This window comes from Odocoileus virginianus, chromosome 26 (assembly GCF_023699985.2).
Source record: "Odocoileus virginianus isolate 20LAN1187 ecotype Illinois chromosome 26, Ovbor_1.2, whole genome shotgun sequence".
In the NCBI taxonomy this organism is placed as follows: domain Eukaryota; kingdom Metazoa; phylum Chordata; class Mammalia; order Artiodactyla; family Cervidae; genus Odocoileus; species Odocoileus virginianus.
In genome coordinates, this window is record NC_069699.1 from 9265854 (window position 1) to 9289504 (window position 23651).

Consider the following 23651-nt stretch of genomic DNA (forward strand, 5'->3'; position numbering starts at 1 on the left):
GCCATGTGGTCCAAGTTCAGTACATATTAGCTCTGTCTTCTTAGTTTTCAAGCAGCTCAGCCAGGCTGAGGGTCTTATTCTGGAGGTGGTTTAAGGCCTACAGGTTTGCCAGCAACTGTAGGTGGCTGAGCAAAGAAAACACTTGAAAAGTCCCTCTCTGGAGCCTAATAGCATCAACAACCACTGTGGTGGCAGCCAACATAGTAACTCATTCAGTCCTTATAGTGAGATTATGAATTAAGGAATTGCTATCTGTATTTTCGTGGGCGAGGGGGGTGCAGAATAACTTAAGGCACCACTTGGTAGGTGGCAGAACTAAGAGTTGAACCTAAATTGGTTTGAAAAAAAAAAAAATCAGGATCACAAGTTGAGATGTTTCCAGGGTCCCCATTCTTTCCCCTGGGAAGTTCTGTAAAGAAGAAAGCAGCTTTCACTCACCATTCAGGACCCCTGCCTGCAGCCTGGCGTGAACAGCAAGGGAGACATCCTTCCCAGATGGACCACAAGAAAACGCTGAGGAGCAGTAATTAAATGAATCCATGTTTAAGAGGCACTTAAGTGAATTAAAATCAATATGTGAGTCATGGGAGTCTGCACAGCCATGTTCACTGGCATTTTTAATATTTGCCAGCTGAAATTCTTTGTTTTAAAAGATCCTGGGTTACTTGGAACTGGCAGTCCCAGGGAAACATTGCCCTGCGTCGTGCATTAGAGAGGATTGGTTTCCAAGACCCAGGAGGCCATTTGCTCAAAGCCTGAAATGCTCCACTGACGCCAGGTTGGCGAGCCCCTACCTGAGGCCCCAACCAAAGAGGGGAGCTGGATGTTTCTGTGATGGTCTCTTCCTACTATCTCAGTCTTAGTTTCCTAGAATGAAATCCTGAGACGAGACATCACTTTAAAGTAATTTACTAGCATATGCTCCCAGAAGAACCCACAGAAGGGATAGGGCAGGAAGCCAGCAAAGGTATGATATCAAAGTCCTCAGGGGTGAGAAAAAAAGGTGGGTAACTTGGGCAGTCTCCACAGTAGAGGTCATACCTCAGAGGGTACAAGGACAAGGAGCTTGGTTGAGGGTCCCCCGAAAGGGGTATGAATTCCCATGCCCTCCCCTCTCTCCAGGTTCACAGGCAAAGAGGGGTTCTGTGGGGGAGAGACACAGAAAATGCTGCTCTATCATTTACTTCTTCAGGCTCAGAGCCCTGGAAGCAAGAAATAAACCAGTCCGTTCTTCTCCCTGCTCACAAATAAGCCCACTTCGGACACTATCCTAAATTTAGTTCATTCCAACAAGTTCAGAACACACATATCAGGGCTCAAGTCAGTCTTATGAACCTGCAGCCCATCTTTTTTGTTTTTAAAGAACCAGGAAAAATCATAAATTTTTCATAAATGACTCTAGCGAGTCTGAATTTAAAACCTTACCATTAAAATAACTAAAAGCAATTCCTTTGCAAGTCATTTTAAACTTCTAACCAACTAATTGAAAATGTTCAGACCAAATACAGAGAAAACCAAGTATCACCCTAGAAAACAGACTGTCTCTCTGTTTTGTTCTTGACAATATGAAGAGGACACATGACTTTAACATTTAAATTGCCAACATCCGTTCGATCATCGAGAAAACAAGAGAGTTCTAGAAAAACATCTACTTCTGCTTTAATGACTACGCCAACGCCTTTGACTGAGTGGATCACAAGTGGAAAATTCTTCAAGAAATGGGAAACCAGACCACCTTACCTGCCTCCTGAGAAATCTGTATGCAGATCAAGAAGCAACAGTTAGAACTGGACATGGAACAACAGACTGGTTCCAAAAAGGAAAAGGAATTCATCAAGGGTACATATTGTCACCCTGCTTATTTAACATATATGCAGAGTACATCATGCGAAATGCTGGGCTGGATCAAGCACAGGCTGAAATCAAGATTACTGAGAGAGATATCAATAACCTCAGATATGTAGATGACACCACCCTCATAGCAGAAAGCGAAGAAGAACTAAAGAGCCTCTTGATGAAAGTGAAAGAGGAGAGTGAAAAAGTTGGCTTAAAACTCAGCATTTAGAAAACTAAGATCATGGCATCCAGTCCCATCACTTGGTGGCAAATAGATGAGGAAACAATGGAAACAGTGAGAGACTTTATTGTTTTTTAGGGCTTCAAAATCACCGCAGATGATGACTGCAGCTATGAAATAAAAGACACCTGCTCCTTGGGAGAAAAGCTATGACCAATCTAGACAGCATATTAAAAAGCAGAAACATTACTTTGCCGACAAAGGTCCATCTAGTTAAAGCTATGGTTTTTCCCAGTAGTCATGTATGGATGTGAGAGTTGGACAGTGAAGAAAGCTGAGCACCGAAGAATTGATGCTTTTGAACTGTGGTGTTGGAGAAGACTCTTGAGAGTCCCTTGGACTGCAAGGAGATCCAACCAGTCAATTCTAAAGGAAATCAGTCCTGAATATTCATTGGAAGGACTGATGCTGAAGCTGAAACTCCAATACTTTGGCCACCTGATGTGAAGAACCGACTCACTGGAAAAGACCCTGATGCTGGGAAGGATTGAAGGCAGGAGGAGAAGGCAATGACAGAGGATGAGATGGTTGGATGGCATCACTGACTCGATGGATGTGAGTCTGAGCAAGCTCCAGGAGTTGGTGATGAACAGGGAAACCTGGAGTGCTGCAGTCCATGGGGTCGCAAAGAGTCAGACACTACTGAGTGACTGAACTGAACTGAACTAATGTTAGTGGGTCCTCTTAATTCAGTGCTGGTAATTGTTGTTGTTGTGCATTGACCCTGGAGGTTCTTGACATCAGGCTTTTTCTTTCTTTCTTTCTTTCTTTTTTTTTTAATGTACACAGTCTGAGTGAGTGAGTGATAGACTCTCTGCGACCCCATGGACCTTAGCCCGCCAGGTTCCTCTATCCATGGAATTCTCTAGGCAAGAATACTGGAGTGGGTTACCATTCCCTTCTCCAGGGGATCTTCCTGACCCAGGGATCAAACCCACGTCTCCTGCACTGTAGGCAGATTCTTTACCACCTGAGTCACTAGGGAAGCCCACGCAGCATGGATACCTGAGATGCAGACTGTGCTCCTGACTCTGCCCTTTTCTTGTAGGCATCCCCTAAAGCTCGAACTCTCAGCTGGTGTGTGTTTCTTAGTTAGATCAGCCGCCAAGGCAGTTATTCTGTGTCTGGTATTTAATAGAGAAGCTTGTTTAAGACAGGGATATGCCTGTGAACCGCCATGCCTGACACTTGAGGTTAGTCTAAGAGTATCTGTTGAATAAATTAATAACAGAACACAGATCCTGCACCCACTACAAGGACCTGCTCTTGTGCTTTTAGTATCCTAGACAACAGTTCTCGGTTTTCTATGTATATTAACAGGATCATGTCATCTGTAGATAATGACAATTGTATGTCTTCTAATTTGAATACCTATTATTTCTTTTTCTTATCTGATTGCTGTGGCTAAGACTTCCAATACTATGTTGAAGAGAAGTGGTGAGAGTGGGCATCCTTGTCTTGTTCTATATTTTAACAGAAAGGCTTTCTGTTTTTCACTGTTGAGTATTATACTGGCTGTGAGTTTGTCATAAATAGTTTTTATTATGATATGTCCCCTCTATATCCGCTTTCATAAGAGTTTTTATCATGAACGGATGTTGAATTTTATCAAATGCTTCGTTTGCATCTATTGAGATGATTGTTTGGATTTTGCATTTTCTCTGGTTGATGTGGTGTATCATATTGCTTTGCCTATAATGAGTCATTTTTGTGACTCTTGGATGAATCCAACTTGATCATGGTGTATGAGCTTTTTAAATGTGCTCTTGGATTCAGTTTGCTAACATTTTGTTAAGAGTTTTGCATCTATATTCGTCAAAAGTATTGGCCTATAATTTTCTTTTTTTTTGGCTGTGTCTTTGTCTGGTTTTCATATCGGTGATGGTGGTTTCATATGATTTAGGTAACAGTTCTGAACAAGAGGACCCTCAGCTAGCCTTTGCTGTTTTATGAATGGTATTTTGGGCTATTGTCATAGTAACTTTCGACCTGTGTCTTCACATGATGAACTGAATTTTCCTGTGAAGTCAACATGGGTGAGACTTCTGGGAGGTAACTCTGTTGGGTTTTGGATTGCATAATTTAGAGAACTTGTGGGAAAATAGAACGTATATGTGTGTAAAACTGAGTCACTTTCCTGTACAGAAGAGACTGGCACACCATTGTAAATGAACTGAACTTCAATTAAAAAAAAAACAAAGAACTTGTAGATGTTTTTAGTTAAATGGAAAGGAAAGGTAGGGACTCCCCTGGCAGTCCAGTGGTTAAGACTCTGCTTCCACCTCAAGGAGGGCAGCTTCAATCCCTGGTCAGGAAACTAAGAGTCCCCCATTCTGTGCCGTGTGTCAAATATTAAAAACAATTTTTTAAAGGACAGATAAAGCAATAGTAATAATAATGAAAGTATATAATAATACATAATAATAATGAAATAAGACTAATGGCAGTGCGGTTGCAGAAGTGAAGATGCTCTTATCGAGAGAGACTGATTTTAGCCGAGTGCAGTTATTCATCAAAACAGCTTGGTCCTTCTCCCCATCTCCCAGACTGGGAGCATCCCCTAAAGACAACAAGGACTATATTATAAAGGCATGTGACCCAATGCAGGACATGGAGACTGCTTGATAAATAATTAAGTGAGGGTGTGAACAAAGGAATGTAAGATGTAACAGAAAACATACGTGTCTCATGCATAAGAATTATTCTACAGAAGCTGTTTCCCATTTAAGACAAAATAAGAAACACTTGTTGAGTGGATGGATGGGCTTCCTCCAGGGCAGCAGGTGGCGGGCATCCTTGTGGGAGCTGGCCTCTGCCTCTGTAGATAGAGTCTATCTTCTCTGAGTCAGCGTTCTGGGTGCATGGTGGGCCGGGCTCCAGTCTGAGAACTAGTGGACAGGGAGTGCCATAATAAAAGATATTCTGACTTCACCAGAGGTAGAACCCCAGGGAAAGCACTTTTCCCCCTTCTTACCTGGGTCTCCATCTCTTAACCTCCAAAATGGCAGTGACCGTGCCAGCCCTCGGGGCTGGTGTTCCAAAGGCTGGTATAGCATGTTTGCCTGAGACTCAAAGTCCAGATTTCCTGACCCTACTTCTGCTCTAAAGAATCCCACGCTGGAGGTGGGTCCTCCAATCTGCATCTTCAACAAGGATTTTAATGTACTTTCTGAGGGTTCTTAGCTTGGGTGTGTATTGAAACTTCCCAGGGAGCTCTCAGCAAACGCTGGCCCATGCTGTGTGCTTTGATTCAGTGGGTCCACAGCTGGGCTTCCAAGGGGGCTTTTTTTTTTTTTTACAAAGTTTTCCACAAAATCATCAGTCTGTCTAGCACCGTTATACGAATTGCAGAGAAGTGCCCCCTCTGGTGGTCCACAGCCTCTTGCCAGGATGCGCCAGGATGCAGGGCTTGGGGAAAGCAGCATGGGCTGGATTTCAGCCCCTCAATCCTCAGGCAGGTCTCTTGTGCAGTGACTAGCCTGCACCGCTGGCACTGCCGTGCGTGCTGTCTGTGGCTCTCAGGTGCTTCCAGGGCACACCCCAGTTATGAAGCAGTGACAGGTATAGGCTATTAATAACCTTTGAAGGCTTTCAAGACTTGCACAGAAATGAAATAGTGTGTTATGATCCATATGGGACAGCTTGTAAACCTGACTGGGGAGAGCCGAGAACAGGGCATCCACAAAGAAGCTGTTTTACACTGTCCTAGGTAGGAGGAGGTGGGAGCTGATCTGCCGCAGTAGCAAGGAAACAGACAGGAGGGTGGGATCACCCTAAAAGAGGAGGCCAGTCCTTGAAGGAGAGTCCTGAGATGTGTCCAGAGGTAGCAAAGTGGATGTGCCAACCAGAGGGGAGAGATTAGTTAGCTGCTGCTCCCTGTGAGCCCACAGCATGCTGCAGGGGTGCTGCACTGGGGGACGATCATCTCAGGCCTCGTCTCTTCTGTGGCCAAGGGGAGTTCAATATCCCTAGAACAGCTCTCAACCAAGGGGAGGCAGGTGTTGGCAGAGACATGCCCAGCTTTCTCACCCATTAGGGGTGCATGTCCCCACTCCTTCAGGGAGTACTTGAGGTCACCTCGCAACCTACTCGAACCCCAGCCCTTGCTCCAGAATCTGCTTTGGGGGCACCCCGACAAGGGACATGTCAATAGGTGGGTCTCCGGCTCCAGAAAAGTCTGTCCTTGCTCAGACAGTAGCCCTCAAATGGCAGCAGCTGTGTCCATCTTTCTCTGGCAGATAGAGAGCGCAGGAAGGCGGGCTACATGGGCTGACATTATGTTCTCTGAGTGGGCGGGTCAGTGATGTAGAGCAGGGCTTCTCAAATGGTCACATGCACGGAGGTTACCTGGAGATCTCCTTAAAATATAGATGCTAACTCAGCAGGTCTGGGTGGGACCCAAGAAACTTCATTTCTAACAAGTTCCCATGTAATGCTGATGCTGCTGGTCCAAGGACCACACTTTGAGTAGCAAGGTCCTTCTCAAATGAGTTCTGAGCCCACAGGAGTATAAGTGCACTGGTACGGGGGGATGGAACTCTCCACTGTAAGTAAGTCCCTAACACCAAGATTCCTGGGTGGGCTTTCAATAAGTACCCACCATACATTTGACTCCTACAAAACCTTTTCATCCAAACACCACTCATAAACTGTTTTTATGCCACAATGTTAAACTCTCCATCATTTCAGGAGAGGTTGCCACCTTGTAGAGTTTTCAACCAGCCTGTGGGGCAAAGGAAAAGATTGATAGAAAATCAAAATAATTTGGTTCATGAGATGGAATTGAACTTTGAATTCTTAGTATGCTGATCAAGAATTTGCAGGCTCTGGGAAATACTTTTTTTAAAAATCTAGGAATAGAAACAAATTTTTGAAACTCTTAAGAAAAAGTTACTTGTCTCTGTTTAACAGAAAGAAAAACTTCCTGGATGAAAATCAAATACTTTGATTATTTCTTAAACCTTAGAAGACACATATTTGTGGTCTGTTCACTTTGGGCTTTTCAATTAGAGCTGTTAGATTTATTTGTTTGTTTAGATTCTTGTTTGTTTTCCTGTCATCCCCAAAAGGGGAAGTCATCAGCATTTGGGAAGGTGTTCTGGTTTGTCTTTATCTTGGAAAATAAAAAGATTTGCTCTAACCAGAGTTAGTGTAATGCACAGGAGGGGCATGTTACAGGAATAAGACAGCTTATTCAAGTCATTTCTAATTTGTATTCTTTTTTTAATGCAAGAATATTTTTACTTGTTTTAAAGCGTCCTAGGGGACTAGAGGACTGTTTGGGAGGAGCCTCCTCCGTCTCCACTTTGATCAGAAAATCACTCCCTGGGACAGCTGACTTCCCACTGCCTGTGATGGGGACGGGGTTTATTCAAAGTGCACGCTCCAAATTCAATACTCCTTAGCTTCCCAGGGGCATTTGGCTTTAACAGTTATATGGTTCATCTGTCTCAAACATTTGTTTTGACTTTAGCTCCTGCTTGCTTCACTTTTTTAAGCTTGGAAAGAATAAACCCAGGATAGTCTGGGCCGTTGCTTCCAAACAGGGGTTTAGACAAAATTTTTAAAAGGGACTTGCTTTGTAGTAGTTGCCTTGGCCCGTTCCTCCAAAACCCCATGTGTGTGGGTAATCACCTCTGTTCTCTCAGACTGTTAGTTGCCAAACCCGATCCGGCAGGAGGCCTGTAACCACTGCCCCAGCCTTGCCAGGCCATCAGCCATGACTGGCGTATGTCCCGGCATCCTGCGCGCTTCAGGTTCCCTAAAGGCCAAGCTTGGCTCATTGGGTTTGTGCTCCCCACCTGCTCAGGTTTAGTTTCTGTGGATTCTTCAGGGAAAGGAGAAGAGGGACCTTGTCTGTGCCTTGCTTGGTATCCCCCACCTCGGGTTCCCTCCGGCCCATTCTTACATTGGCAGCTAGGAAAGCCTGGGCAAGTGCTGTAACTTCTCTGTGTTCCAGTTTCCTGCCTACAAAATGGGCATAAAAGGAGCTGCCTGGCATGTAACAAGCTAGTTCTGAGGTGGGCCTGTCTGTGAACTCCATCTTCACGACCATCAGCACTGGCAGGTCAGCACCAGACCTATAGCCTATAGCCCATAGTGAAGTCGCTCAGTCGTGTCCAACTCTCTGCAACCCCATGGACTATAGCCCACCAGGCCCCTCCGTCCATGGGATTTCCCAGGCAAGAGTACTGGAGTGGGTTGCCATTTCCTTCTCCAGGCGATCTTCCTGACTCAGGGATCGAACCCGGGTCTCCTGCATCGCAGGCAGACGCTTTACCGTCTGAGCCCCCAGTCCTACAAGGCTGGTGCTAAGGCTTCACTTTACAGGTGAGAAAGTAGAGACTTGTAGAAAGGCTAGCTCATTTGCCTGACAACACACAGCTGTTACATATATGAGCCAGTCATCAAAATTGGGACACTGATGCCAAAGCCTATGCATTTTCTATGCTGCAAGTCCATGTGCTATACTGCATGGGAGGAATTCCGTGGGCCCCGTCCCAGAGGATTTCCCTCTGGGAATAGCATTGTTTTTTCTGGTGAGGCTCAGGCTGACTCATCCTTGAGTTGAGCCAATAGAATAGAGTATTTCCTGGGAATAAACTCTTTCTATTAACTCACTGGGCCAGGTTATTGAGAACCCCCTCTCACCTTTGAATTCTCAGTTAGAGAATTTGGGATCAAGTGCTTTCAAAATTCACCTGAATTCTCTATTAACTGAGTTAACACAGAGCTTACCAGCTCACAGGGGTCACACCTTGTGTGTCTGGAAGAAAGGAATAAGGTCTCAGAAGAACACCAAACTTCAGTCATAGAACATGAAGGGTCATCTCAGTTTGACAATCCCATGAGAAAGTGGCAAATGGGAAGTTAAACTTCACACCCGCCCTGGCACCAAGCATTAGCCCTGACCAGATTTGTGGATTTGCTGCTCCCACAGGGCACCGTGTTGGTGGTCAGAGAAAATGAGGCTCCAGAATAAAGTCAAATGCTGTGTGATTGGGAGGAAAGAGCCTGAAGGCCTAGGAGGCTCACTAACTTCAAGATCTGATTCTTCCTGCCAACCACACCGCACATTACAAGCAGGGCTGGAGCCTGGCTCCACTGGCCAAGCTCCCGGGGGCCAGGACGGCCGAGGTATGTCTGGAAAAGAGAGGGTTTTTGCCAAGGCAAGCATCTCCCATGCCAGGCAGACCAGCAAATAAGCTACCTCTTGCAGCCCCTTCATCTGAATCCCTCAGGAGTCAAGGCCTGTTTAAGTGTTAAGTGCAAACTCAGGAACTACTGAGTGCTCAGTCCTGAAAATACAGAAGCAAATGTTCACAAATTGAGTATGCGTTTATCTCGTGTCCTAAAAAAATATTAATTGATGTTTTTCTGACCCTGAGAGTAATGGGTCTTATTAAAAAAGAAAAAGAAAAATTTAAACTGAATCAATCTCCAGGGAGAAACCTTGATAGCATTTTATGGGATTGGGTGTCCCTGCAAGCCAATGAAAAGTGGGGATTAGGAAAAAGGCTAGTTTTGTGAGTCTTCTTAAAATAGGGTCCAAAACTTGATAGTAAAATTTTTTTCTTTAAGTTTTGATTGAGATTTTACTTGAAAGATAAAACTAAAGATTGTGAAAATAAGTTTATGTTATCCTACACTTAACAGCTCTTGTAACAGGGTAATTACAATAGTCAAAGATTTCTTAGACCCAAGGCAAAGGCCTATTTGCTTTATTAGCATGTTTAAAATAGAAGTGCATTAATTTCTGAAACAGAAGAAGTAACTGAGTGCTGGATAGGCAGCTTTTGTTTTTGTTTTAAAATATTTATTTATTTGGCTGTGCCACGTCTTAGTTGCGGCATGTAGGATCTAGTTCTCTGACCAGGGGTTGAACCCAGGCCCCCTGCATTGGGAGTGTGGGGCCTTTTAGCCACTGGACCACCAGGGGGTCCCTAGATAGGCAGCTTTTGGATGTGACTATTCCTGTTATATCATAAGGTAACATTCTTTACTTCCTATTTTGCCATTTTTTTGGTTTGTTTGTTTTTTTGAGGACAGTCACAAAAAGGTTGTTTTTATGATGGTGTATTTTCCCCGAAAGGCTTCTCTTGATCTTTTAATTTTAAATCCTTATCTTTCAAAACATCTTAAAGTGTTATCATCCAAGGATAATTTTGACTTTTTTAACTGTTAAGTAATTCCATCAGATCTAGATATATCAGAGACTTTAAGTGGTTTGAGCAGTTTCTGTGCATCACTTTCATTGATTTCATGAAAGCCTGCAGCTTTACAACAAGATTTGAGTAGATTTCAGTGCATTTGAATTGAGTAATCAGATTCTACATTGTCTGGCAATCAGGGACAATGGGTAGACAGTTTCCTGATCCACATTCCCCATTAGCTGAGAGCTCTTCATCATAAGTCTTGCAGTAGTGCTGAAGGTGAAGTTCTCCAATGTGAGCAATGGTTGGGACATGAAAGGGGTCAGAGCCAAGGAGAACTGTGGCCCCTAGAATCTCTTCATGTACCCCCTGGTGGTTACCAAGTGCCTGGCAGAGGTAATAAGCATTCTCTCCCCAACTAGATCACTATTGCTGATGCTGTCTGAAACCAGGCTTAGTTTAGCCATATCACCCCAAATACATTTTTAAATTTTCCCTGAGACTTCTTGTGCCTACAGGGTACCTGCCTGACTTCAGGGAGGGGGCTGGGGGGGTCTGGTACCTGGCTTCATAATGACCCTGTTTTTTAAGATCCTGGCCCAGGCTGGATCTAAAACTGGAGCAAAGGAGGTGCTGATGGGCTTTAAAGTGAAGTGCTCCCCTAAAGGGGGCAGCCACATAACCTGCAGTTAGAAAGTCTTCCTTTGGTGGGTATGAATTTGAACAACATTCATTAGCATGTGAGGGTTCCCGTTCTGTTGCCTCTCCCCACCTGGGAACAAATGCCCAGCACTTTCCAGAAGCTCTTGGTACCAGCAGCCTCATCTGTAAAGAGTATTGTCTGAGGTCAGGTTCGCTGAAGCAGAACCTGAGATGGGGATTCCTGTGCAAGTGATTTAGTACGGAAATGCTCTTGGGAGAAGAGGAATAAGGGAGCAGCCTGGGGCAGAGGACACAGGCAAACAGGGATGTGCTCTCAGCCTGTTCCAGTGGGGGCTCTGGAACAGGAGCCTCACAGCACAACTGGTCTCACCTTGAGGCAAAGGGGCGGCCTTCTGCACCCATGTCAATCATAGGCTGAAGAGGAAGGATGTTATAACCTCCCAGACAAAGCAGTTCCCATTCAACCAGGGACTGGAAGCCATCTAGCAAAGGGGTTCTGGGTGCAGCACCTGCACCATCTACATGCAGAAGCCCATGCTCTGAGGGTGGGAGGGGGAAGAGGAGGCTCTTTCCCTAATTGCTGCAGTGGAGAGTGGAGAATAGAATTAAAACCTTTCAGTCAAGAGGACTTACACAGCCACGGGAGGGCTGGGCTGGTGCTGGCAGGCACAGAAGGATGATCCGTGACATTCCTCCCTGTGACACCATCCAAGAGTGTTTGAGTCCTGAGCATATGCTGAGCACTCTCATTCCTACAGAAGTCTTTGGTTTTCACTCTTTTTGCTTATTCTCCACCTCAATACCCAGCTAGAATTTTCATTTCTGTTAGACTGCGTAGGGTGGAAGAGAGACTTGGAATAAGGCAATAAATGCTGGACTAATGTTATTTTCTTGCATTTTTGAAATTAGCAAAATTAAGGTAGTTAAGCAACTCTCAGATAGTCAGAAGCAGTCTTAGATCAAAGTCAAGTAAACAGAGGGCTCCTCTGTTCCAGAGTAATTTCGGACCTGTATCCTCAGTGCTGATCATGGGAGTTCATGCTTGGGGTCCATTCCAAATCCTGTTCCATGTCCATATTATATATGCCAACTTATCACCCATTAGTGTCGGGGCAAGATGGGAGAAGCAAACCTTGGAGGAATAGCTGAAGAAAGGTGTTCCTGATAGTGGAAACAACTTAGACAAAAGGTGTGAAAATGATACCAGGAAAAGGGTATTTGTAGAACAGTGATATATGTATTCAGAAAGGTAGGGGCCAATTGGATGCCAGAGTTAAGATTTTGAGCTTTATTCTGTTCACAATAGAGAAAGGCATTTTAAGAAGATTTCTTAAGCAGCCTGTAGAATGGACCAGAGAACGGAGACCTCATAGCAATGGCTCCCAAATCATTGTGGAGCAGAACGCTTACTGTATCATCTAATCATGTATTGAAAGTGCTTATCTCAGGCCCCACAGTCTCAGAGTCTACTCAGAGGCTACTCAATTTTCTACTCAGACCACTGGGTGTGGCCCATGAATCTGTATTTTTAAAGAAAGCTCCCAAACCAGTTCTAACGCAGGAGGACCCACACCCACTGCATGAGAGATGCGGACTAAGGACATGGAGAACCATCAGGAGACTTTAAGATCACTGAGGTCAGTTATCCCCACTGGATATCTAGACCGGATACTGAAAGATAAGCTCTAGTTTCCCTTTACATTTATGTATCTCCTATCTTTTGCTTCCTTTTATTTTGGGTTGTTTGTATTGCTGTTGTTTTGTTGCTATTTTATAAATAAAGTTTTATTGATATTTAGAAAATGGAGAAAAGTACATAAATCATTAAGCAACTTTTCATAATAAACCCCAGCACTTCAAGAACTCCCTTCCACTTACTACCTCCCAATTATTATCTTGACTTCTAATCTCACAGATGAGTTATTTATTTTTTTATTTCCACTTTTTTTGTTTGATCGTGTTCATAATACATTAGTAAAATCATATGCTGTGTAACCTATAACTAAGTAGGCATTTTATGGTAAGTGCTCACATTTTTTTTTTTTCCTCATTGGACATATAGTGAAACTTTTTATTTCACCCATCTGCCTGGAAATACTGGTCTGAACTGAAAGGTGCAGTTCTTGGAAATGGGAGGAAGAAGCGTGGGTGGCCTTTCAGAGCCAGAATCTACACAAGTTGGTTCCTTTTGGTGCCATTGTGGTGTTGGCTGTGCTTATTCCCTCTGGAAACTCGGGGCTTTCAAAGGGGAAGGAGGCAGGTTTAGAGTCAGCCCAGAACGACTTTGGGGAAGTCACACAGCCTCACTGAAGTCCAGTGCCCCAGTTTCTAGACATTCAGCCAGTGCTAGTTTTATCCTGTGCCTTCTCCTTTTCCAAAACCTGCGAACACTGTCTCCTTTCAGAAGTCTTGATTTGGCCTCAGTGACTCAGAGAGGCCCTGGGTTGTGAAGAGCCTCCTGCTTTCCTCTGACCTTGGTTGTAAGCCATGGGTGCAGGTGGAAAGATGGCGGCTCTGCATGGCGCCTCCCCTGGTTTCCTAGTGCCTCTGTCTGCAGCATCCAGCCCAGGCCGGCGACTCTCGGAACTCCCTCCTGTTCCTTGCCCCCACCCCCAACTCTGGCAAGGCTTGTTGGGGAGACAGTTCAGCCCTCACTGATTCAGACTGTGAAAAACATCCCTGTGTTTTCCCTGGTGTGATTTTCTCAGCATTTGTCTTTCCTCAGCTAAGATCTTGAGAGACAGGATTAGGGTATGGGCATTGGAGAAGGAAATGGCACCCCACCCCAGTACTCTTGCCTGGAAAATCCCATGGATGGAGGAGCACAGTAGGCTACAGTCCATGGGGTCGCAAAGAGTCAGACACGACTGAGCGACTTCACTTCACTTCACTTCATAGGAGAAAGGGGTCAGAAAGGTGACTTGGATGCCTTTGAATCCAAACCTAAGGAGACATCCAGCTCACAAATGGCCTGGCCCATCTCACTGGGAGAACATCAGGGTTTGGAACCAAAGGGTTGGTTAAGAATGAAGAGTGGTTTTGTCCTCTGCACTTGTCTTCCCAGGGAACCTCTGTCAAAGGAGTGGGGAGGTGTGCAGTCAGAGGAGGACGAGTGACTTGGCCTGGCAGGGGTTCCTCATTCCAGTGCAGCCAAGTGGCCGTTGTCTGAGAACTTTCCCAGAGAAGAACCATGTCTGCTAAAGTCTGGATTTGCCTCCCTGGGACTCCTTCCATACACAGCTGTCTTGGTGCATCCAGCCCATCTGTTGATGCTTTTTTGTCTTTCAGGAGGAAATGGGCATTTCCTGTGAACTGCTAGAATTGGACTTCCTCAAATGCAGTGTGGGATTTCCTTTCATGAGGTCAAAGTCAAAGGTAACGGACAGGGACGGGACACTTCCTTGGCAGCAGCCTCCAGCCCAGCCCATCAGCCACTGGCTCTGCCAGCTGCCTCCCTGAGGTTCCCTCCACACCCCTGCCTCCCACAGCAACCGGGGTGGCCAGCCGAGTCCTGCCTGGGCCCAGCCAGCCACATGGATGGCCATCTCTAAGTCCACTCCAGGGTGGCCATGGGCATGTGGTCTTTCCCCGTGGTCCACATGACGTACCTCAAATGTGAGACACACACGATGGCCTTTGTACTTTGTCGAGCACCATCTGGTTGGCCTAACATATTTTTTCTGGGACGTCGCATGCCACTTTGAGTCCCTGAGACCACTTAGGAGAAGATGTGGTCCTGGCTAGTGATCTATAGTCCTGGCTGCCACTCCTCTGGGCACTCACAATTGTTTTTTGAAGAGACCTCTTAAAATTCTTAAAACATACATAGTCGTTTATTCAGAAGAATTCAAGAAATTACAGTCACTTTGGAATTTATAAGGAGCCAAATTTTCTAAGTTCAAACAATAATATGGTTTAGCTGATTTGGAGATTCATGGAGCATTCTAGTATGTGGCATCATTTTAAAAAGATGCAAACATGTAGAAGATGTGATTTTTGGAGGCAAAACTAGACCCTAAAAGACCAAGCGGGGCTGTGTTTTAAAATGGAGGCTGTTTTCTTTGCTATGATTTGAAGGAAATTTTATGTTCCTTTGTCTACCTTTTTCCTCCACTTAAAAAAGAAAGTTTAATCCTTGTCTCCTGCCTATATCAGGAAATTGGGTCATTTTAATCTCTAAGGCCTTTTGTTCCCAATGTATACTAGCTGTTTTACAAACCAGTTGTTAGAATGTTCTTGTAGGAAGGTTTGCTCATTTCTTAGCAAATCTCTTGAACCCCTCAGTCTTATTGAATGTACCCACTCCAATCTACAGTGGTTGTTATCTCTGTGATTCCTCAGCCCTTTTCTGGCTCTGACCCTCATTCTGTTCACATTCATCCCAGGAGAAGGGAAACCTCAAGAGGCGGCTTAGAAAAAGCTGGCAGAATTTGGGCCGAGTCCCATGAGATCCCAGGTAGGGTGAGGATGTAGGAGAAGGACACTGAGCGCTAGGCACCCTTGTCTGTAGTAAAATATATGCCCCCCCCAAATTTAATTGAAATCTTTTGAGCAACAGGAAATAGACTCAATTGAAACACTTTAAAAGTAGCCATATTGCTGTAAAATCCAGCCTCCGTCCCAAACCTAAGATGCATCTTGCTAGTTTTAAAGATACTTTGAAAGGATATCGCAGATGCTTCCCTGGTAGCTCAGTGGTAAAGAATCTGCCTGCCCATGCAGGAGACACAGGATATGTGGATTTGGTCCCTGGGTTGGGAAGATCCCCTGGAGAAGGAAATGGCAAACCACTCCAGTATTCTTTCCTGGAGAATTCCATGGATAAAAGAGCCTGGTGGGCTACAGTCTGTGGGGTCTCAAAAGAGTTGGACACAACTTAGCCACTAAACAATAACAATATCATAGATGGATCCAGGATCAATCACTTCCCATGGGGAAAAAAAAAAAGGTGAATAAATGAATACAACAAAAATAAAGCATTCTTGACTTCTGGGACCTAAATTTCGTTAGAATTCATTAGCTCTCAAAATAGTCATTGAGCCAACAGAAGAATGGATGTTGGACGTTGGATTTTTTTTCCAACTTGGTAATGTCACTACCTTCCTCCCACATACAGAAGTGAACACCTGTAGCAAGGCTGAACCTGGAGGCAGGGGGTCTGGGGATGAGTCCTTGGAGAAAGCCCAAGAAGCAACCCAGCAGGGACAGGGCTCCCTCTATCCACAGCCTGGCTTGTCCTTCCCTGTCCCTTAGACCTGTGAGTTGTCTGACTTCCGACCATCTGCTAAGCCTCATGACCACATTATCTGCTTACTTTGCTGGCCATATATTTCAGTCTCTCGCGAGCAGCCTGCCTAGTTCCTGACTTTCTGTTCTCACAGGCCGCTGGCTCTCATTTTGGCCTCATGCCCAAATCTTGCTTTTCACCTCACTTTGATCTTTAGAGTGTTTAACTCAGATCTCCCACTGGGTCAAACTCTTTGCTGAGACAAGACCCCTGACTTTCCCATCATGTGTGTTTTCCAGCTCTGTTTCCTGTTCTGTCTCCATTCCCCACCCTCACTGTAAGCTGACAGGTCTCACCACAACAGAAAGTCTAGAAAGGGATGTCCAGTGTCCACTCTAGTGGATGGTCCACCATTCATTACTTTCAGGTAGCAGTCAGTTCAGTAGAATCTAGTGTTGCAAATTTAGACCATAGCCTAGAATTCTTCATAAAAAACCCCAAATATTTAGCTATTACATAAGTCATAGACTCCCAAAACTTGATGGAATTTAAGGATCATTTTGTCCACCCTCTTTTTTTTATTGAAATGCAGAGATCAAGTATCTGGCCAAGATCACACAGTCAATTTGTGGTGGAGCCTTGCTCTATAAACTCTACCCAAACGGTCCTCTCCCATTCCCACACCTGCCCGATATGTATACAGTGAAGACCATTTGCTTGAGAAGGTGTTCCCCAAATCAGAGGATGGTCACCACTGGCAACACCTGAGATGGTTTTAGGTGATACGTGGACACAGCGCTAAATAGCATTGACTGACAATGAGAAAGCTACTGCCCTTTCAACACTCTTTCGATCCTAACCTCCAGTAGCGCTACAATGTCTCTATTACTTGTTTATCTCCCTTTTATCAAAATAGAGTAGACATTAGGCTCAGAGCCTTCAGCAGGCAACAGAATTCAACATCTTTTTGTTTTCATTATTTCTTTTTATGGTGACCTCCTCTTTATGGCAAGTGATCCCGGATTCCCATCTGTGATAGTGATATAAATTCTTCTCTTTAAAATAGTCTTTAAATAGAAAGAGTGAGGCAATAAAAATACAAAGTACTTATCACAGGTGATATGATAAGCAGATGTGGCAAAAATTGGGATGATGGTGTGTGAGTGAAGTTTAGGAAGTCCTGGTTTAAGAGTTCAAGCATATTGCTTCCTAACGAGAACCTCAGTTGCTGAAAAGGACAGCATGCCTCTCGCCAGAGTGGGCTCTGGGCTGGTTTTTATTGCTGAAGTTGTATCTTTGGCCTGACCATCAGAAAGAGATGCATAAACCATAAAGTTTGTCGTGCAAATGAGCATCCAGAGGTCATAAACTGCAGAAGACTGTAGCATTTAAGTTTGGAATGCTGGCTAGCGCCAAATGTCACTTTCTTTTCCCATAGTATGAATTCAGCGTGATCTTTGATACAAGCCACCTGTCTGGGGAAGAGGAAGTTCTTAGCTTCATCGTTACTGCTCAGAGGTAAGAGGGATTTAAATTTTTTTTCCAAGATGAGAGATTTATGGGACCAGAAAAGGTCATGCCCTGGTCATGCTTTGATGATGATGCCTGAAACTCCAAGGAGGAAGGAACAGCTCAGTGATAACGCCCCAAATCACTGCATGGAATTGGGTCTCTTAGGGATGGTCCTTCTGCTTGTGCAGACACCAGGTCAGACAGAGCTGGGAAAAACTGGGGATCATCCAGTCAGAGGTAATGATTTTACAACTGAGGAGAGACTGGCCCAGAGAGGTCAGGATTCCAGCCCAAGCTCATGTGTTTGGAACCATTCACAGATGTCTGTGGGTCCGCTGTGGTCAGTCACTTCTCATGGTATGTGGTCAGCATGTGCTAGCATCCCTTGGGGTAGGGACAGGGCATCTGCAGCCTGAGGTCCTGGCCAAGCCTGTTGGTGGAGGTCCCCAAAAGACGGTCCTCAAGAGGGAGCTTGTTCTGGGTACCAAGTGGACAGATAGTCAGGGATGTGCATTAGTGATGTCTTCCCTCAGGACTGCGCTCCTGCCTCTCTCTCACACACACCAGTGTGGCCAAGGGTGCCTGGGGGGGACTTTAGGCTAATAAACTGCCCACACAAGCCAGAATCCACACTTGCCTCGAAGTACCTACCGTCTCAGTAGGGCTTGACTGGGATGGAAGGAGAGGTATTTAGGTGGGTGAATAGGGAGACACAAGCTTTGACTGTATAGTTTGGATAGGCAACCTTTTTACTTGAATTTTAATTGGAAATGATTTTAAACTTAAATGTTGTGAAGGATAGTACAAGGAATTCCCGAACACCCTTTCTACAGATTCACTCAAGCTTGACACTCTGCCCCTTTTATTTTGTTATTCTCTTTCTGTGTATAGTTTTTCTTCCCCTTAATCATCTGAAAGTAAGTTGCAGACATCATGCCTCTTTACCCATGAATACTTTCACATGTATTTCCTAAGAATGAGGCCATTCTCTTAAATAACCCTGGTATAGTTATTAAATTCAGGAAATATAACTCTGATGCAATGCTCTTATCTAATCTCTAGCCCACTTTCTAATTGTCCCAAGAATGACTGTGTAACCATTATTATACTGGTCCAGAGTCTGATTAAGGATCAGGCATTCAATTATCATGTTTTATCTCTAGTTGCCTTAATCTTCAAGCCAGAATGTCATGCCAAGAGGCCTAAGTCCATCCCAGAGGTGGTCTGGAAATCTGAACCAAACACTCAGAAGGGCAAGGTCAGGCAAAATGCACAGAAAAGAAAGGTGGTGAGATAACAAAACCAGGAATCTCATGACTCAGGGAGGCCAAACACTGGTGAGCAGACCACAGAACCAGCGGCTACAAGTCAGCCAGGCCAAGGCAGTCACGCGGCCACAGGTTAGCATGCAGCCGGGCCTGGAGGCCCACAGGATCTGGGGTGCTGAGTGAGGCAATGGGCTGAGCTTTGTCAAACTAAGGCCCCTCCCCCAACCACATGGTCATCTCTGAAATGAAGGTGCTCAACCCAAGCCTTCCTCCGAGGAGGACAGCACCCTCGAGCCCATTCTGGTCCCACATTCTGACTTAAGAGAGAAGGTCATCTCCCAGACTCTTTAGATGTGAGCCCATCATGCAGGATAACGGGCACCAGCTCAGCTGGGCATCTGACCCCCATATGCTGTGCCTGGTTAATAAGCAAGGAGTCCAGCTCTGGAGCACTCCTCTCAACCCTGTGCATGTCCATCAAGTTTAAAGCACCAAGTGGGAGCTGAGAAGGGAGCAGGGATGAGTGAGAGAGAGTCTTCCATTTCAAACCACGTCAAGACGGGGTTGGTCCAGAGATGGAGGCAGATGCAGAATAGCCCAGAGCAGGCACCGCCCCTCACTCATTCTACAAAACCTTTGAGCACTTACTGCAACCAGCCACTGTGTCAGACAAGGGGAGATACAGCAGGGACCAAAGTTGGTAAAATCCCTGCTCTTGGGGAGCAGTGTGCTGGCTGCAGGGGTTGGATCATGAACAAATGAACATAAATTTCAGAGGGAGACGGCAGCATTATGATTCATCCATCAAGTACGGTGCACTTGCTGGCAAGCATAAAGCAACTTCATTTTCATCCTTACTCTCTTTAAGCCCACTTGGCAAGGGTTGTTCATTTCTGGTTCTCGGAGACAGTTTAGGACAGCCCTCTGTGTTCTCAGCTCACTCTTGGTTAATGCAAAGTCCTACAGTCACTTCAAGCCTCAAAATAACTCATTAACCCATTATCAGAGTGTCTTGTCCCATGAAGTAATCAAAACTTGATTGGAAGTTAAGGCTTCCTACCCTCCACCAAGGCAAGGCTGGAGGAGGGTAGCCTTTCTGTGGGTTGTCTGGCTTTTCTCCATGTGGTGCTTCCACTGGCCCTCCTCCTTTTCCTGAGAGCCCTCCAGGCTCACAGCCGGGGTTGTGAGAGGTCAAAGGGAATCAGGAAAGGTTTTACTACACAGGCAATGCTGGGAGCAGTCAGTCTGGGTGTCTGGAGTTGACTCTTCTCCTTTGGAGACCCTCCCCCTGCCCACCCCCCAACCGGGGATGCTCACCTGTGCATCCCTCCTCATCACATCCTCCAACCACAGCCTCTAGGCAGCTGGAGAGGCCTTCAGCTCCTGCTGCCGAGACTGTGCCCAGGGCCAGGACCCAAGGTGACCTCACACTGACTCTCATATTCAGATCCCACTCAGGAGTCTCACCCCTGACAGCCTCTAGAAAGACAGGCGATCCTTGTGGGGTCAGGAGGGGAGAGCCAGCAGCCTCTTCCCCTTTCGTTTCTGAGGCCTGCGTCTGACCTGAACAGGGTCCCTAAAACTTGACTTAAAAGGCAGTCACTCTCCCCTGACTGTGGACCGTTTTCTCCAAAACATGTCTCCATGAATCCTCCTTTCCCAACTCTGTTACATCCGTGATATTACAGCTTGGATTTTTGCCACCAGACATAGTAAATCCTGGGTTAGTTCTTTCCTCTGAATTTTGGCGTCTGTTGTACCTCAGCCAAAACTTGAACTTTAACACCCTGTCATACTCACCCCAGCATGAGTGGTTCTTGAATTTTCACTAAAACATCAATTACCCAACGATTAGACTAAGATTCTTCCCGAGTGCTGAATCTTTCAACGTCACCCACAGTTCTATCTTGCCTCTTACTATTAATGGCCTTGCCCCCAAAGCCTGAAGTCTCTCTGCATTTGGGAAGCTTGGGTCAGGCCCCAAAAAATACAGTATAAGCCAACAGTAGACAGCAGAGGCACTGGTAGGGCTTTGTTTTATTTTTTCGCTGGAGGCCTTTCTAGTCTCAATGTTATTTAAAACTCATAGAATTAGGATTAATGTTCCCTTTGGAACAACTGTGAAGCATACATTTTCAGAGCCCCTCAATCTGCTACTACCCTAGCATATTTTTGCTTTTAATGCCACTTTCCCAATTTTGGGAGGGGGTGCGTTTTCTTCAATATTTTAGTGAGTGTTCTTTCTTCTAAAACTGAGAGCGCAGCACATCACAGTGGTTGTTTGACCCTCTTTACCGTGTATTGTCATACCCAGCATTGACTCCAGAGGTGATGACTTTCTGGCCTTTAGTTCAGCACTAGTGGGACTTACTGAACAAATGCTAATTATATTCTATATATTGCAATAGGCTATGCAAAGCAGGTGGAAATGAGAACCAAAGTGGAAGTTAAAATATAGCCCAGCAATCACCCAAAACCTGCACAACTTTCCAGTGCAGTTTGTCAGGGTGGTACTGCCACAGGAGTAATGTAGCATTTCTAATTACAATTGGCTGGGCTTGCAAGCTTTGAAATTATGCAAGACATGATTATTTTTTATTCACACTATTTTCATGATCACACCATTCATGGTTTTGATCTAACAGAGATACATGCAAAGCATAGAGAAGGTAGACTTTGTTCCTATTGCTAGAATCCAGAGAGGCTTCACTGGGGTGGTGGCATTTGAACAGAGGAGTCTGTTTTCAGGCTGAAGAAGCCCAGGTGAGGATGTGCATGGCACAGCCTGCTCTGTCATACCTGTGTGGCAGGTGGGCATTGGCATGTGGTGGAGATTCCTGACCATCTCAGAGGAAGGGCGGAGAATGTACCTGGACAGTAAAAGGGAGGTGGGGCTGAAAGAGGAGATTGGGCTGGGCCACAAAGTGCCCAGGAAGTCTCAACTGCTTTCCCCAGGCAGTGGGGAGACACTGATAGTTTTGGAGGAAGGGAGTGATACAGTGCAGCAGCTTGCCCAGAGTGAGAGAATACACGATGAATTTAATAAAGGGGAGCAGATGCCTATTCAAACCTGAAAATTGTCATTTTCCTGCTGTTTCTGGGATCCACAGAAAACTCTCTACAATGTGCTGTCTGGGTCTCTCAACAGCTCAGGCAGCTGATATTCTTGAGAAGGAACATTTGGGCAGGAAATATGACATGAAAGAGACTTTCCTTGTCAAAAAGAGGAAACTCCACCTACCTCCCAGCCCCACTCAGGGCTAATCTAAGGTGTCAAAGGAGGGATGCAAACAACACCACGGTGAAAATTTCATCTCCTAGTCTTGTGTCCATAGACCAGTGGTGCTCTAATCTTCGATGTCCACTGGAATCATCTGGGAGCCTTAAAAACTTCCAATGCCTGGTCCATCCTACAGGGAACCTCATCTAATTTGTCTGGGATGAGATCTGGGCATTGAATTTTTTTTAAAAGTCTTACCAGCTGATTACTCTGTGTAGTCCCTTACTCTACACTGGGCATAGTTTCACTCAACACACATCTATTAAGCACCTCTTATTTATCAGATGCAGTGCTGGGTACGTAAGAAAACCCTTATAATTTACAAATTCAAGAACATCCTTTGATGTACATTAATATTTCTCTATAGCATTACTGAACACCTAGTATTGGTAGCTTAAGTAATTAAATAATCAGAATCTTCAAATTATTTGAATTACAGTTGTTAAAGAAACTATATTGCCTATTAAACCTGCAGCTGAATGTCTCAGGCACCAGTTACTCTCCAGACTTTGGTGAAAATCTGATCTTACAGTCCCAGAGGGCACCCACAGCACCTGACTCCCTGCTGCGACGGAACGATCCTTAAAGCTCCTTATCTTGAAAGCCACAGTCAAAATACCAATCGTCCTTTTCTTTGAAGCTCTCTAGCCTATTTGTGGATTTAGGACAGAAAGTTGAGACTAAACAGTTTCTCAAGAGCTTCTGTCTGGCAGCCTGGCTCTGCAGACCTTGAGAAGCATCCTTAGTCACGAGCTTGCAGAGTAACTGGGGGCCTTTTGATGTTCAGCCTCTTTATCTCAACTTTGCAGCCTCACTCAGTCTGAAGCGGTCCCCCGATGACAGATGAGACTGTTGGGCCAGAGCTGCCAGCAGCCACAGGTGGCTGGACAAATGGCAGGGCACAGGGTGGCGCTTCCATCAGGAACTGATGACTCAGACTTGGCAGGACGATGGGTGGGGGCAGGGAGCAGGCCCAGGTGTTGCCATCCCCCCATCCATTCAGGAGTCAACTCTGGTCTTTCCTGTGCGAAGATTGCACAGCATTCATTGTGCCCCGGGAAAGGAAAGGCAGGGGAGTGAGGCTGGATGGGCACCTGATCCTGCTGCTTCTGCAAACCGTGATGGATGTCACCTCATCTGCGGAAGACAGAAGAGAAGTCAGGGGTCAGAGTCACAGAGCACCATTGTTTCAGAACAATAGGAGAAAGGGGGAGAGGGGCTGTGAGCCTGTTGAAAAACAGTTGCATTCAGCACTTGCTGGTGGGGAGAGGAATTCTGCATAAGTTTGGGGGATGATGTGGTGAGAAGTGGTCTGGATGAGCTGTGTCCAAACTTCAGCAGCGGGTCCTTCCTTCCACCCCTGGAGGGTGAACTTAGCTTTCAGCTGGGACCCCGTGTTCATTCTGTGTGGCAGAACCAAGTGAGGTTCCAGGTTCAGCACCATGTTCCCAATAGCCGTGCTTTTTTCCCA

General features: G+C 45.4%; 1 protein-coding gene across 4 annotated transcripts in view; it reads left to right on the forward strand.

Annotated features, from left to right (window-relative positions):
- The window catches only part of ITGA9 (integrin subunit alpha 9), a 356853-nt gene that overhangs the window by 254880 nt on the left and 78322 nt on the right, over positions 1 to 23651 (forward strand). For all 4 annotated transcript variants that reach the window (XR_011483592.1, XM_070455419.1, XM_070455417.1 and 1 more), the window contains exons 19-20: positions 14182 to 14268; positions 17559 to 17638. Coding sequence is in view for 3 of the 4 variants with exons in the window: in XM_070455419.1 (XP_070311520.1) it covers positions 14182 to 14268; positions 17559 to 17638 (167 nt within the window). In the remaining variant the exon portion in view is untranslated. The remainder of the gene's footprint in view (positions 1 to 14181; positions 14269 to 17558; positions 17639 to 23651) is intronic.